The sequence below is a fragment of the Hypanus sabinus genome, chromosome 18 (assembly GCF_030144855.1).
Source record: "Hypanus sabinus isolate sHypSab1 chromosome 18, sHypSab1.hap1, whole genome shotgun sequence".
In the NCBI taxonomy this organism is placed as follows: Eukaryota; Metazoa; Chordata; class Chondrichthyes; order Myliobatiformes; family Dasyatidae; genus Hypanus; species Hypanus sabinus.
Genome location: NC_082723.1, coordinates 51,197,038 through 51,210,168, shown reverse-complemented (window position 1 = coordinate 51,210,168; position 13,131 = coordinate 51,197,038). Strand labels below are relative to the sequence as shown.

Here is a 13,131-nt window from a genome sequence, read left to right as displayed (position 1 = left end):
GACAGTTCCTTTTCTCCCATGCTGCTACCTGACCTGTTGAGTTCGTCCAGTAATTGTTTATTGCTTCAGTTTTCAGTATCTGCAGTCTCTTGTGTGTCCCCTGAACTCTTCCTATCTGTGTACCTGTCCAAGTGAATATAAATGTTGTTAATTTACCTGCTTCAACCACTTCCTCTGGCAGTTTGGTACATACAAGTATCACCCTCTTTGTAACAAATTTTATTTATTTATTTATTGAGATACAGTGCGGAATAGGCTTTTCTGGTCCTTTGAGCCTCACTGCCCAGCAATCCCCGATTTAACCCTAGCCTAATTACAGGACAATTTCCAGTTCATCTACTAACTGGTACGTCTTTGGACTGTGGGAGGAAACAGAAGCATTATGTGATCACGGGGAGAAGTTATGAAATCCTTACAGACAATGGCAGGAATTGAACCCAGGTCGCCTGTACTGTAAAAGCTTTGCGGTAACCACTGTGCTACTGTGCTGCCTCACATCCCCCCTCCCCCCAGGCTCTTATAAATATTTGCCCTCTCAGCTTAAACTTATAATCACTAGTTTCTGTTTCCCTTTCCCCAGGTAAAAGACTATGTGCATTTATCCTATCCATACCTCTAATGATTTTACATACATTTATAGGGAGTATAATGCAAGCTTGTCCAATGGTCAAGAAAGTTTGTTAAGTGAGACTTGTATCCTATTGAATGAAACTTTGTTCAAATACTGCAGAATTCAGAGATTAGAAAGTTTATTTATGCAGTTTTACACGCTCTGCTTATCAAATATCTTGTGTTTCTCATAATTTGTTGCCCCCACTTATTTAGCTACATGACATCTTTGCTCTCAAACATGGCCCATCATTTCTCCATTGATTTTCTCTTACCCTCCTACATAAGGGGTAGTTTACAGTAGGCAATTAACCTACCAACCCAGGGGATGAAACTGGAGGAAGTGTGCACACCTCAGACTGAGGAGTAACCTTCACAAAGGTCCAAGTCGAAGCTCGGTGTCTGGAGCTGTGCAGTGGCAGACTTCCCGCAGCACCATCAGATAATTCCCTGAAACCCTTGACCAAAAGGCTATGCGTACGTAACGAAAATGTTCATATGATCAAAGTGCTTGCCATAGGTTTGAAGTTGGCCGTAAGAGTACTACAGCACAGAAACATAGGTTTGCTCCATCCAGTCCTTGCTGTCCCAGTCTTATGCCTAGCCCCATCTACCTGTACCCAGACAATATCCCTTCAATCCCCTCATCCAGTTACTTGTTCAGACTTCTCTTAAATGTTACAATTGAACTGGTATCTACCACTTACACTGGCAGCTCGTTCCATGCTCGCATTACCCTCTGAGTGAAGAAGTTTCCCTTCAGACACCCCTTGAACTTAGAAATCTTATTGCAGTCCCCAGAAACTCTCCTGTAAACTTCTCCAGCAGTCTTCTCTAAGATGTACCTCTAGAAATGTCTGATGTTGTTGAGAGGTCCTCCTTCCATTCTGGTCTTTACAGGTGTTTGTAAACTTTGCGAAGAAGCAGAGCGACAACCTGGAGCAGCAGGAAACTGTCAGCACTGGGAGCATGCACTCGCCGATCAAGCGCATTCTCAGTCTCCTGAGGCCAAGGGGCACCCCAACAGAACTACAGGCTCTGACCGTGGACGAGCCTGAGGAGTTAGAGAGCGACGACGAAGGGCTAATCAGCTTCGAGGAGGAGCGTGTAAGTAGTGCAAGCGATTATGATTGGGAGGGGTTCTTGTAATACTAAGCCCCTAACGAATGCTCAAGTATCTATTGTAAGGTGATGGCAGAGAGCCCTCCAGAGCAAGCCAAGGCTGTGAGCACACGAGCCTAGCATTGCAAATTCCCATAGCCCCAAAATGTACTGCCATGTCTCTGAGAAATTGCCAGCCACAGGGATAATTGGATTTAGGGATTCATGTAGTTGGGCATTGTTCTCTGTATAGTGTAAGAACACACAATCAACTTGTGCTGTGGGGATTGAAATGAGGAACAGGTTACTTGCAGTGTGCTTGTACAGAGAGGGGAGCAGGAAATGGGACCAGCGCATCTTAGAGAGATGGTGTTGAGGTTGTGGTGGGGGGGGGGGGGAGGTGGGTGATATGAGAGATTAAGTAATGTAGGAGGGAGAGTGATGTTGTTCAGGAGTAAGCAGTGTACTACTTGGGCAGATTTCCCAGTTAGCAGCAGTGCAGGTTAGAGCCATGTTATGCCAGCGGCAGGAATCTCAGAAACTGTGGTTCTGCGGTGCTTCAAAAGGACTAGAACTGGGAACTACGTCAATGCAAATAAATTCAAGGCTACTGACTCCATTTGCATTGACACAATGCCGTCTCAGTGAGCATCAGAGCAGTGGGCAGCCTGAGGGCTGTTTCTTGCAAAATTAGTTTGTTATAAATTTCTCAAGAATATAGTAATAGTTTGAAGCAGGTGAGAGCACATTACCACCCATACTTAGCTGATCTCAGTCCTGGTGGCACCTGAACTAAAGCACCTGTCTTTCAAAGGACTGTGATGACCTGAGGTGGCCAAGGCATATGCCTCTCACCAGACTAACCACATTCTCCTTCTGCAGTAACCTCACTTCTGGTTCCATCCTGGAATATGGCTCTTTCCCCTTTACAGTGAGATAAAACACCTGCACTAAGCATTTTGGAGGATTACAAAATAAACCAGATGTGGTTACTGCTGAATTTTTCTAGATATAATGTAAAAGATTTAAACAAATAAGCTCCTTGGGTTTCTTGCCAGGTACAGGTATCGATTTTAACTGATGTTTCGTTGACAAACTCTGCTATCTTCACTGTCCCACCTTGTTTACAATCAAATTCCAGCTCTTACTTGGAGTGAGACCTTCATCTTTGTTAAAATTCTTATTCCTGAATTTTATTTCAGTAACTTCCTTCACCAGGTGGTCTCAAAGCCATTGGCGAGGCACTGGAGTTTTGTGCCTTCAAAGTGAATCCTATGGCCATTGAGAATGCAATGTTCTGCTACCGTTGATTTCTCCTGCTAACCTAAATGGGTATACCTCCTGTGCTCCTTGATGCAGGCTTCCACCTTGTGCCCTGTCTGCTTTTAAAAGGGCTGAATGAAAAAAACAGGAAGCCTAACAATGAGGAGGAACCTGTCGCTACCAACTGTTTTCCATGTATTTCCGCAGTTTCTGGAAGGGTTGCCAAAATCCTGAAGAAATATCAAATTAATACCATCCACAAACCCATAAAGGAGCTCAAATCCCATTTCATCCGGGCCAAAGATGACCTGGAACTCAGGATGGCTGGCATTTACAGGACTCCACCCTCGGTCAAATGGAGCACGTGCATCAAACAGCACAGGAGGTGTATCTATTTGGGTCACCCAGAGAAATTGGTGGTAGCAAAACATTGCATTCGCAATGGCCATAGGTTTGACTTTGACAGCACAAAACAACTGTGCTGTGCCAAAGGCTTTTGAGACTGCCTGGTGAAGGAAACCATTGAAATAAACTCGAGAATAAGAATTTTAACAAGATAAAATTTTGTTCTAAGTAAGAACTGGAATTTGTTTGTCAACAAGGTGGGACAGCAGAAACCTGATTGGTTGAGGATTAACCAATCAGGAGGGATTGACCACAGGACACTGGACTAGACGTGCGTAGGTGCCATCCCTGATGAAGATGGCGGAGTTTGTCATCGAAATGTTGGTTAAAATCGATACCCGTACCCAGCTGGCCAAGCCCAAGAAGAATTTATTCATCATGTATGCCAGGAAAGCACTAGATTCTTTACTAAAAAGATTGAGTGTTGAATAATGCTAAAAAAAAGGTATGATGTTGTAGTTTTGATTGACACCAATAATTAGAGATACAGAATTAAGGCAGTGGATGGACTTAAGGATACCTTAGTCCAGATTTAATTGGATGACAATTAATGGACAGAATAGCTTTACTGTGCAGTACACACCTCTATTGTTCCCAGTCCCTGTCACCTGCAACACTGTCCATTAAGAAATTAATTGATAATATTTACAGCAGGAAGAACAAGGGGAAACAGCTCTCACTAACAGGAAAATCAGCAAGTAAAGGATACAGGTTCACGTTACTGGCATCAAAGCTAGAGGATCAGTTCGGTACACGCACAAAATGCTGGAGGAACTCAGCAGGCCAGGCAGCATCTATGGAAAAGAGTATAGTTGACGTCTTGGCACGAAACTTCAACTGTACTCTTTTCCATAGATGCTGCCTGGCCTGCTGAATTTGTCCAGCATTTTGTGTGTGTTGCTCAGATTCCCAGCACCTGCAGATTTTCCCTTGTTTAGGATCGGTTTGGAAAAAGCTCTTAGTGGGTAGTAAGTTGCTAGAAGCTGGCTTCAATAAACAGTGTCACAGGTTCAATCATATTATTCGCAAGGGAATAAAAGTGGCCAAAATCAATCCAAAATCAAAATGAAACTGCCAGCCTGAGACCCCACAGAGTTGTTATACTTGCGTGATATGCCCACAGCTCCAAAGAGTCAAATTCGCAATTCCAATCCTGTATTAGCAATTAGCAAACATACAATTAAGCTTTATTGAGCATTATCTCAGTGGTCAGCAAAAAAATATGACTACCGTGGTCCCAAGCTACATACTGCCGTGAAATAAGCATGAGTACATCATTTATTCCCTTCGGTTTTACCGCGGCCCCACTAATATGGCTAGTTACCATAATACACCTAATCAATGCACAGCGCAGAATGCAGGAACTAAGTGAATACTTGAAAGAGAAAAAATTGCAGTAGTTCGGAGAATGACCTCTTTGGACTGGGACTGCTCTGCAGAACTTTGATATAGAGTGAATTGGCAGAGGAACTGAATGCCATCTATTGGTGTAGGGTACTCTGATTCGATTTGCTCCTTTTCTCTCTTTGCTCTCCCTTCTCTCCTGTAATTTTCCATCCATTCCCCATCTGAGTCCCTGGTTGATTGCTAATGGGCAGGTTTGCATCTTTTGTGTGGTTTCTTTATTCATATATGGAAAGAGAGTGCTGCAGCTCTTTAAACCACTGCATTGAAGTGTGCAATATTGTTACATGGGGACCTCCAGATGATGCCTTGAAGGAAAACCTTGCAGGTGTTGGTGTTCCAATGCATCCTTCTTGCTGATAAAAATCACAACCTTTGTACATGTTGTAGAAGCAGCCTAAGCAAGTAATTGCAGTAGATGATACACACTGCTACCACTGTACCAGTGGTAGAAAGAACAGATGCCTTGGGTGGTGGGGATGGACTGCCAATCAAGCAACCTACTGTGCTCTGGATAATATCAAGCTTCTTGAGAATGGTTGAAGCAGCACCGATCTCAGCAGAGTATGTTTTACTCTCTGAATGTGTGCCTTGTGGATGCTGTGAAGATTTGGGGTAACAGGAAGTAAATTATTAGATGCAGGATACACAACTCCTGACCTAATCTTGCATCTGCAGTATTTTGTGTTGTTCAGTCATGTCTGATCAGTGGTGATGAGGTAGAGATCTATATGATGATCATATTATTGAAAGTCAAGAGTGAGTGGCTCGCCTGTTACTTACTGGAGATAGTCATTTTCTGGTACTTGTGGCAAGTAGTATTTGTAACACTTATTGGTCCATGCCTGAATGTGCTGCCTATGTGTATTTAGATGTGGATTAATTCATTGTCTGAGGAGATGCAAGTGCATTCAGTATTCATTGAGCACCCTCACTTCTGTCCTTGTGTGGAAGGAAGCCCATTGATAGAGCAGCTGAAGGAATCTGGGCCTAGAACACTGTCCTCAGTGATATCAAGGGCATGAGGTGATTGGCCAACTATGACTCTGTTCATCTTCCTTTTTGTGAGCTGTAACTCCACCCAGGTCACCTCTGGAATTCTAGCTCCTTAGTCTCTGTGTGGAGCAAGACTAAAGAGAGCTGGAGCCAAATAGGAGCAAGACTATCGATAACATTGGTAGTGGAATTGAGACAAGGCAATCAGCTCCAGTGCATCTGGAGAGGATAAATAAGAATCAAACAGCAATTCATCTCTACCTTGAGGGTACTGATCCACTAGCACAAGGATTCCCAACCTGTGGTGCATGGGCCCCTTGGTCCATGGCGTAAAAAAAAGGTTGGGAACCCTTGCACCAACACATGCCTCATACAGTGATTCTCATCACGTGTGGGAGTTGGGATTGAACCCATGTCTTTGGTGCTGTGAGGCCATTGCATTCAAAGGTGTGTTAACATGTCACCTCATCCTTAAGTTGACTTCTAGCTACTCACTGGTAGATTCCCAAAGTAAAAGGCATGTCTACCCAACCCACACATGACAGGCGATGCAGGTAGTTCTTATCAAGCAGTCCGCGCACCTGGGTTATGAAAGACCTGATTTACAGTATTCTGACTTTACACAAAGTCTCCCATGCATTTTTGAAGGTAGTAATGAAAATAAAATTGTTTCCTTTTATTTAGTAATGACTGAAAACTTTGTATTTTCCATTAGTTTCATTCTATAGGTAGTGTCAGAGTGATTATTCAATGAAATAATAGAAGATTAACAAATCTATGTGGAGTGATACAATTATGAGTCACTATTGAAAACAGTGTGACAGAGAAACCGGCTTTATGACAATCCAACTCTTGTATTACATGGGGAGTGCCTGTATGTGGCATTTAACAGCTGTTGACGGAATTTGTGTGTTAAGCCTGTATGCTGAATCTAGCTTTCACATTGGGTCCAGTCAACCCCTTCATTATGGCTCGTATCAGAAGATCACACTAAGAAAATCTTATACAGCATGGTCAGTAGGTTTATTCAGGCCCTCAGTGTGCATTGGGAAAGTATTTGAGTGAGAGCTAGAAGATTGATCAAAACAAAAGCCTTCCAGCAACATATTGGTATTTGCACTACAATAGCTACAGGTGAATTTTAAAATTTCAAAGTTCAAGGTACACTTACTCTATTATCAAATACAACCTTGAGATTCATCTTCTTGCAAGCAGCCACAGAAAGAACACAATAGAACCTACCAAAAAAAAAACACCAGCCAATAAAGATGGTCAACCATCTAAAAGATCAAATTGTGCAAGTAATAAAAAAAGTCAATAAATAATACACAGAACATGAACCCCAGAGTTCCTGAAAGTGAGTCAACAGTCACAGAGCCAGTTCAGCACTGAGGCAAGTGCAACTAGTCAGGACTCCTGCAACTTACACTCGATCATCAGTCATCCATTTTTCTTTGCTGGACAGCGATATCCCCATTCTCTATGTAACTGGGTGCTCTGTTTTATGGTTTTGTACTTCTGACATGACCTCTTACATGACCCAGCTTATCTCATCATCCATTGTCCTGCATTTGATCCAGTGCTCCAAACACCTTTCTGCTCTTACTGGTTTCTTCTAAGTGACCTTTAAACCTCTTTCGCTGATGGACTATTTTACCGTCACCTATCTCTAATTTATATGATACATAAATTGACTATATTACAAACTTACCCAATTTTGTTATAATGAATGGAGATTCCTTCACCATACTAGTACAAGACTAGAGACAGTGTGAAATAAGTATTAGATTCGACCAAATCATTGCTCTATGTTAAACCACATGAAATGAGGACTTTAATTTCATTAACCAGGAGCTGATGTTGCTCAGTAGCATGAGTGGATATGGTAGCCATATCTTTTTCTCAGAGAACCTTGTGGACAGTAAGCATAAGGGAGAGATGGCATGTTGGTAATGTGGCCAGAGCTCAAAGACCCAGAACAATCCTAACCTTAAAGTATTGTCTGTGTGGAACTTGCTTGTTCTCCTTGCGAGTACATGGATTTTCTCTAGGTGCTCTACTTTCCTACATCTTTAAAAGCAAAGAAATTGCTTCCATAAGTTTCCCCTTGGTCTCGCTAGGTGCCAAAAGAATCGATGAGATTTGATAAGCAGATGAGAAAGAATAAATTGTAGGATTACAGAGAAATAAAGAGAGGGGATGAGATTTCTCTGCTGAGTGTTGATAAATCACTGGGTTGAATGGCTACCTCTTATGCATAATGTGTCGTGAAACCATGATCAATATGGTTTGGGGCACATTTGATGGATACCTGGACTATTTTTGTCACTAATTACATGTGTTGGGAAGTGTTTTTTTTTTGTGTATGACTCTTGATAGATGGCCTCTTTTTTGTTCTTCAGGCTCAGCTTTCGTTTAACACTGACACATTGTGCTGAGAGGGAGATGTTACCGAATCTGTCCCATCTCTGAAGACCTTGTACACAGCGACTAAGAACTTTGCATCAACCCGGCACAGTAAGCGGCGGTGTTGGGATGAAGGATTGGAGGTGACTGAATGTATGGTCAATTATTCCTTCGAGCTGAAAACCACTTCAAATGGAGACGTTAAATCCACCAACCAGCAAGGAATGCTGGTTAGTTGGCGTGAGTGGTTTGGTACCCATGCCTTGTTATTCCTGAGGAAGTACTGGCAAGTCACTCTCCAATAAACATGAGTCCGTTAACATTTTATTTAATGCAGAGTTGTTTTATTTTAATGCACTGTCAAAAACTAGTGTATAATACCTGTCTGCTGTGCATTTGAATATTTTAAAAATTATTTTTACGAACAGTGCAGAAATGGTGATTAAAGTATTTAGAATCTTTATTTTGAATTACATATGCACTGTAAACACTCAGATATGTAACCCTTGCCAAAACAACACATGCATGAATTTAGCCAATGATCCTTGGCCACCAACCTGCAACGGTTTGTAATGTGAGTCAGAAAGGGGTAATGGAATTCCTTCAAATTCCCTCACCTTCCCTGTACCCTGACAACTCACTTAGAAAAGTGTTTAATGCTCTCCAGTTTAACTTACATATATAAATTCAGCACAAGTTTAAAAAGTGAATTACCACCTTTCCTTCTCAGATAGTATTCTAGAACGTTTTATAATAGCTGGTCAGTGCCAGCTTAGGCTAACTGATTAGGATCTTCAGTTTTAGAGTAGTAAAGTCAGGGTACTTTGAATTATTATTCCATAGGCAGAATATGAAGAATGAAAATAAGATTCTATTTTTGAAAGGTATTCTTACATTACCATTCTACTACTACCTGATTAAATCCTTGCTGATTATTCTTTGCTGCTTATCAGGCCTGTCTATGGCCTCAAACAATTATTGAAAGTAACCAAACTCATGTTGCTATTGTTGTTCAGATCATGTCCACAATATAGGTATAATATTGAAGACAAGTTAATTCGTTCAGTCTAATCTTTCTATCATTTGGCTCAAAAGAATATGGGACAAAAGGATTTGATTCCAGCTGCACAGATAAGACATTTATTGTACAAAAATCTCTGTAGGATTAAATACTATGTTCTAAAGACTGTTTTTGGCTGATCAACTCAGGTACGGACTAGAGAACAGTTCCAAGGGATATATTGTGGTATTAGTTTAGCTTTGGTCATGTGTTAAACAGCCTGTGATAGACTACTAGCATTGTGCATTACTTCTAATGTAATCAGAACTGAACTTCAGAAGCTGAGTGCAAGGGGTATACCAAACTATATCACACACAAGGTTAAACCTAAACTGTTATCTTTAGTTTCTCCATAATTTATTATTGCTCTTGTACTATCAGAGAGTTGTCTATCACGCCCTATACATGAAGCACAAAGTACAAAAGAAATTAAGTGAAGGTGCATTGGCTATGAAATTATATACAAATTTCTTCTAACTTTCTTGAAATATTTCAACTTTTATTACACCTGAACTTAAATCTATTTCCTGACAGTTAAATTTAAAGCATATTAGAATTAAGAAATGATCCTGCCAGACACTCAGATAAATGCTAAAGCACATTCTGACCAAGACTTCAATGTATGGAACCAATTAACAAATTGATTTTATTTTCAATTAATGTGATGCCTTCAATCCAAAATGTGCACATTCAAATTCCTCTGAGTGTTTACAATGAGCTGCAGTGCTTACAACTTCTCAACCTATGTTTATGCTTAAGCTGCAACTTCTCTTGAAGGTGCCCCATTTAAAATAAGCATGAACAATCCAATGCAACTATAAGCTTGACCTGCTATGATTAGGTGAATGGTTGACACTGAAGCAGCAAGTTTTCATAAAGATTCTAAACAGAAAGTATTGAAATATAACTTGCATTTGAAATGGAATGTCTCATTGATGTATATTTTTTACCTTATGATTCTGAAGTGTCTCCCACAGTGGCCATAATGTCAAAGTAATGTTATAGTTGGCACTTCTTCTGAAATGAATGCTGAGATAAAGTGGCCTTGTTGACCTGGTTGGTGTAATGCTGTGGTTGAGCCTTTAACTGGACTTTGAGCTCGGACATTGGCCACACCTGCTAACACAGCAGGTAACATGAACAGTGAAGATATGGGAATGAACCTGAGTCTTTCCACAGAACTGTTGGATCATTTGTTTTCAAAGCCATTTCTTCTGCTCAGTCAATGCTTTGGAGTTAAGTGGGAAAGGTTTTGGGCCAGGATGTGATATGGCAGCTTTGTTGATTTTTAATACATTTTGACACATTTACATATTAATCAGTCCAATACAAAATAAAAGGTGAGGGGATTAATTTAAGAATCTTTTGATTTTCATCCATGGTGTCAATTCTGACCTCCAGATAGCAGTATTTAAATTGAGTCAAAAAAATGTAAATCTGTCACATTCACCTTTTCATTTAATTTTCTCTTGATTTTAATTTTCACTTTGTTGAAGAATTCATCATTAGATGTGCACACTGTTAAATGTTAACTGCTTGAACCATGCCCATGCATTGTGCCTTGCAACATTTTAATGTCATCCTCTGCACTGCACTCTTAAGTGTAGGTGGTCTGAATATTGGGAAAGCTACAGTCTTTCTTGAGAAATTGTGCTCAGAAGCTTTGCTTAAAATAACAAGAGTCTGAAGCATGGATTTCTATATTGAGCAAAAATGAACTGAAGAGAAATGAGCATTCAATCAACATCCCCTGCAAAACTAATGAAAAGCATAATCACTTAATTCAACATTTTTTCCCTTGGTATTGAGTAACCTCTGGGTGAAAAGGAATGGATGTATCGGATAGGACAAAGAAATCTGATGCTGTTAAATTAACTTGTAGATGGCCAAGACAAACTTGGCTGCTGTGTTTCCAATGGCACACTTGAGTTTCCACTTAATCCCAAGTTTATGAAGTGGGGCTGTCAACAAGGAAATGTGACAGTGACAACAATAAGCAGGACTCGTAGAAACAGTGGGCCTGTCCAAAATGAACGCTCCGGGTAGTAGAAGGCCTTCAAATTTGCCATTGTATAGAGTTCAGCAATTCATGAAAAAAAAGATGGAAAATCAAAATTTCTTTCACATTTGCACTCTAATATTTATTTAATTGGTAATCTGAATTACAAACAAAATGTAAACCCACACAACAAACAAGCCACACAAAATGGCGAGCCCACCCATCTAACAAGCCACATAAAAGTGGACATGTGTTGCTTTTTTAAAGAGGATTGGTTAATCCTATTCCATTCCAGTGCAGGAGGCAGTAGTGATGATACAAATTTATTACCATAGCCATCATAAAGTATTGTAAAATAGAATTAGTATATTCTATTAGAGCGTTGCAGTGGCATTAACAATAGTTGTAATGGCCTTGAGCTTAATTGCTGGTCTGAGCAAATGCTCATTTGAAACTTTGATATCATGTAGGCCTCATGTTGTCCTTAACCCTTCAATGCCAGTTGCAAAATCCCATAAAATTTTTTGACATAAAGATCACACTTTACAAAAACATAATTTTAAAAAGCTTGGCATTCATTTTGCCCTAAGTGTCACTCCTTTCCAAAACATTGTACTAGCGCAGTCACGAACACTTCTGCAAAAAACTTTGTGTCTGACCTGTTGAGCTCAGATTTCACCATCAATTAATTTGTGTGTCAGTGGATTTGTCAAGATGCCTGTTTGTGAGAGAAGTGGGCATGTTCAATTGTGGCATATTTGCACATTTCTGTGTGTCTCTTGTTGTTTATGGGTTGAAAGAAGCCTATACTGTTGTAATTTTTTTTGTTCAGGGCAATGACAAAACATCTGGCTAGCTAAATAAATACTTGTTTTGTTGTATAAAACTTGGAAGAGGTTTTGACTTTTCAATTGGATTGATGCACATAGATATCAAATATTTTCATTAACAAGAAGTAACTGCTTACCCTATTAATATTATTCATTATTCCCCTGAGCTTTATTGATGACCTGTGTCTTTTGTTCCTTCAACAAAAACAAGGCATTCTGTACCATGGAGGCAAGTGTCCTAGATTGTGACTGTCATGCTTGCCTAAGGAGGACTGAGCTTAGAGGCTTATGGACCAGTAGCTGCCACCATCAGTATCTCCAACACCTTTCTCATCTCTTGTTAATGTCAAACCAGTTCAACAATGGTCTGCCACAAATTGCAGGATGGTTTATTAGAGCAGTACTAAGCATGCCTTACAATAAATCTGCCACAAAAGTCAAATGCAGTTAATGAATAACCAAATCTGTGTGGCAGGTCGTATTGCTGCTCTGTTTTCCTCCCATGTTCCAGAGAGAGAGGCAGGGAGTTAGTATGCTAGATGGCCACTGTAAATTATAACCAATACAACCAGGTAGTGGGAGAACTGGGAGCCAATGTTGGGCATTTAAAATTTAGGTTATAGTAACTAAGCGGGGATAGGATGTCCCTGAGAGCTAGCATAGACTTGGACCAAATGGCCTCCTCTTGTGCTGTAATAAAAGCATAATTCTGGTGTTCTTCCAAGATCATCATCATGAGGGCCATCACCTAAATTGTAAAATCTGGAGAAATTGTATATTATGTAATATTACCTGTCAGCTGCTATTATTTTGTGCTGGTCTATCAGTGTTCACTTCCTGGTCCACCGTGATGAAGATCGCTGATTGTTAAGGAAGGACAACACCAGGAACACTATCAGCAGATAAAAAATAGTTTCAAGTACAAACAGGTACCATGTAGTTTGTGCTGATTTCCCCACAGAAATATATACAGATGGACATTGTGCCAATTTCTGCAAATGAATAGAAAGTAAACGCAAGTGAAGCTGCAAGTAAAATGAATGTGGGAGAAAAGTATT

General features: G+C 40.3%; 1 protein-coding gene across 3 annotated transcripts in view; it reads left to right on the top strand.

Moving 5' to 3' along the window:
• The window catches only part of abca2 (ATP-binding cassette, sub-family A (ABC1), member 2), a 532,256-nt gene extending 520,127 nt beyond the window's left edge, over positions 1-12,129 (top strand). For all 3 annotated transcript variants that reach the window (XM_059994306.1, XM_059994305.1, XM_059994307.1), the window contains 2 exons: positions 1,510-1,716; positions 8,181-12,129. In XM_059994306.1, the coding sequence (XP_059850289.1) occupies positions 1,510-1,716; positions 8,181-8,216 (243 nt within the window). In that variant the 3' untranslated portion in view covers positions 8,217-12,129. The remainder of the gene's footprint in view (positions 1-1,509; positions 1,717-8,180) is intronic.
• Positions 12,130-13,131: the final 1,002 nt, after the last annotated feature.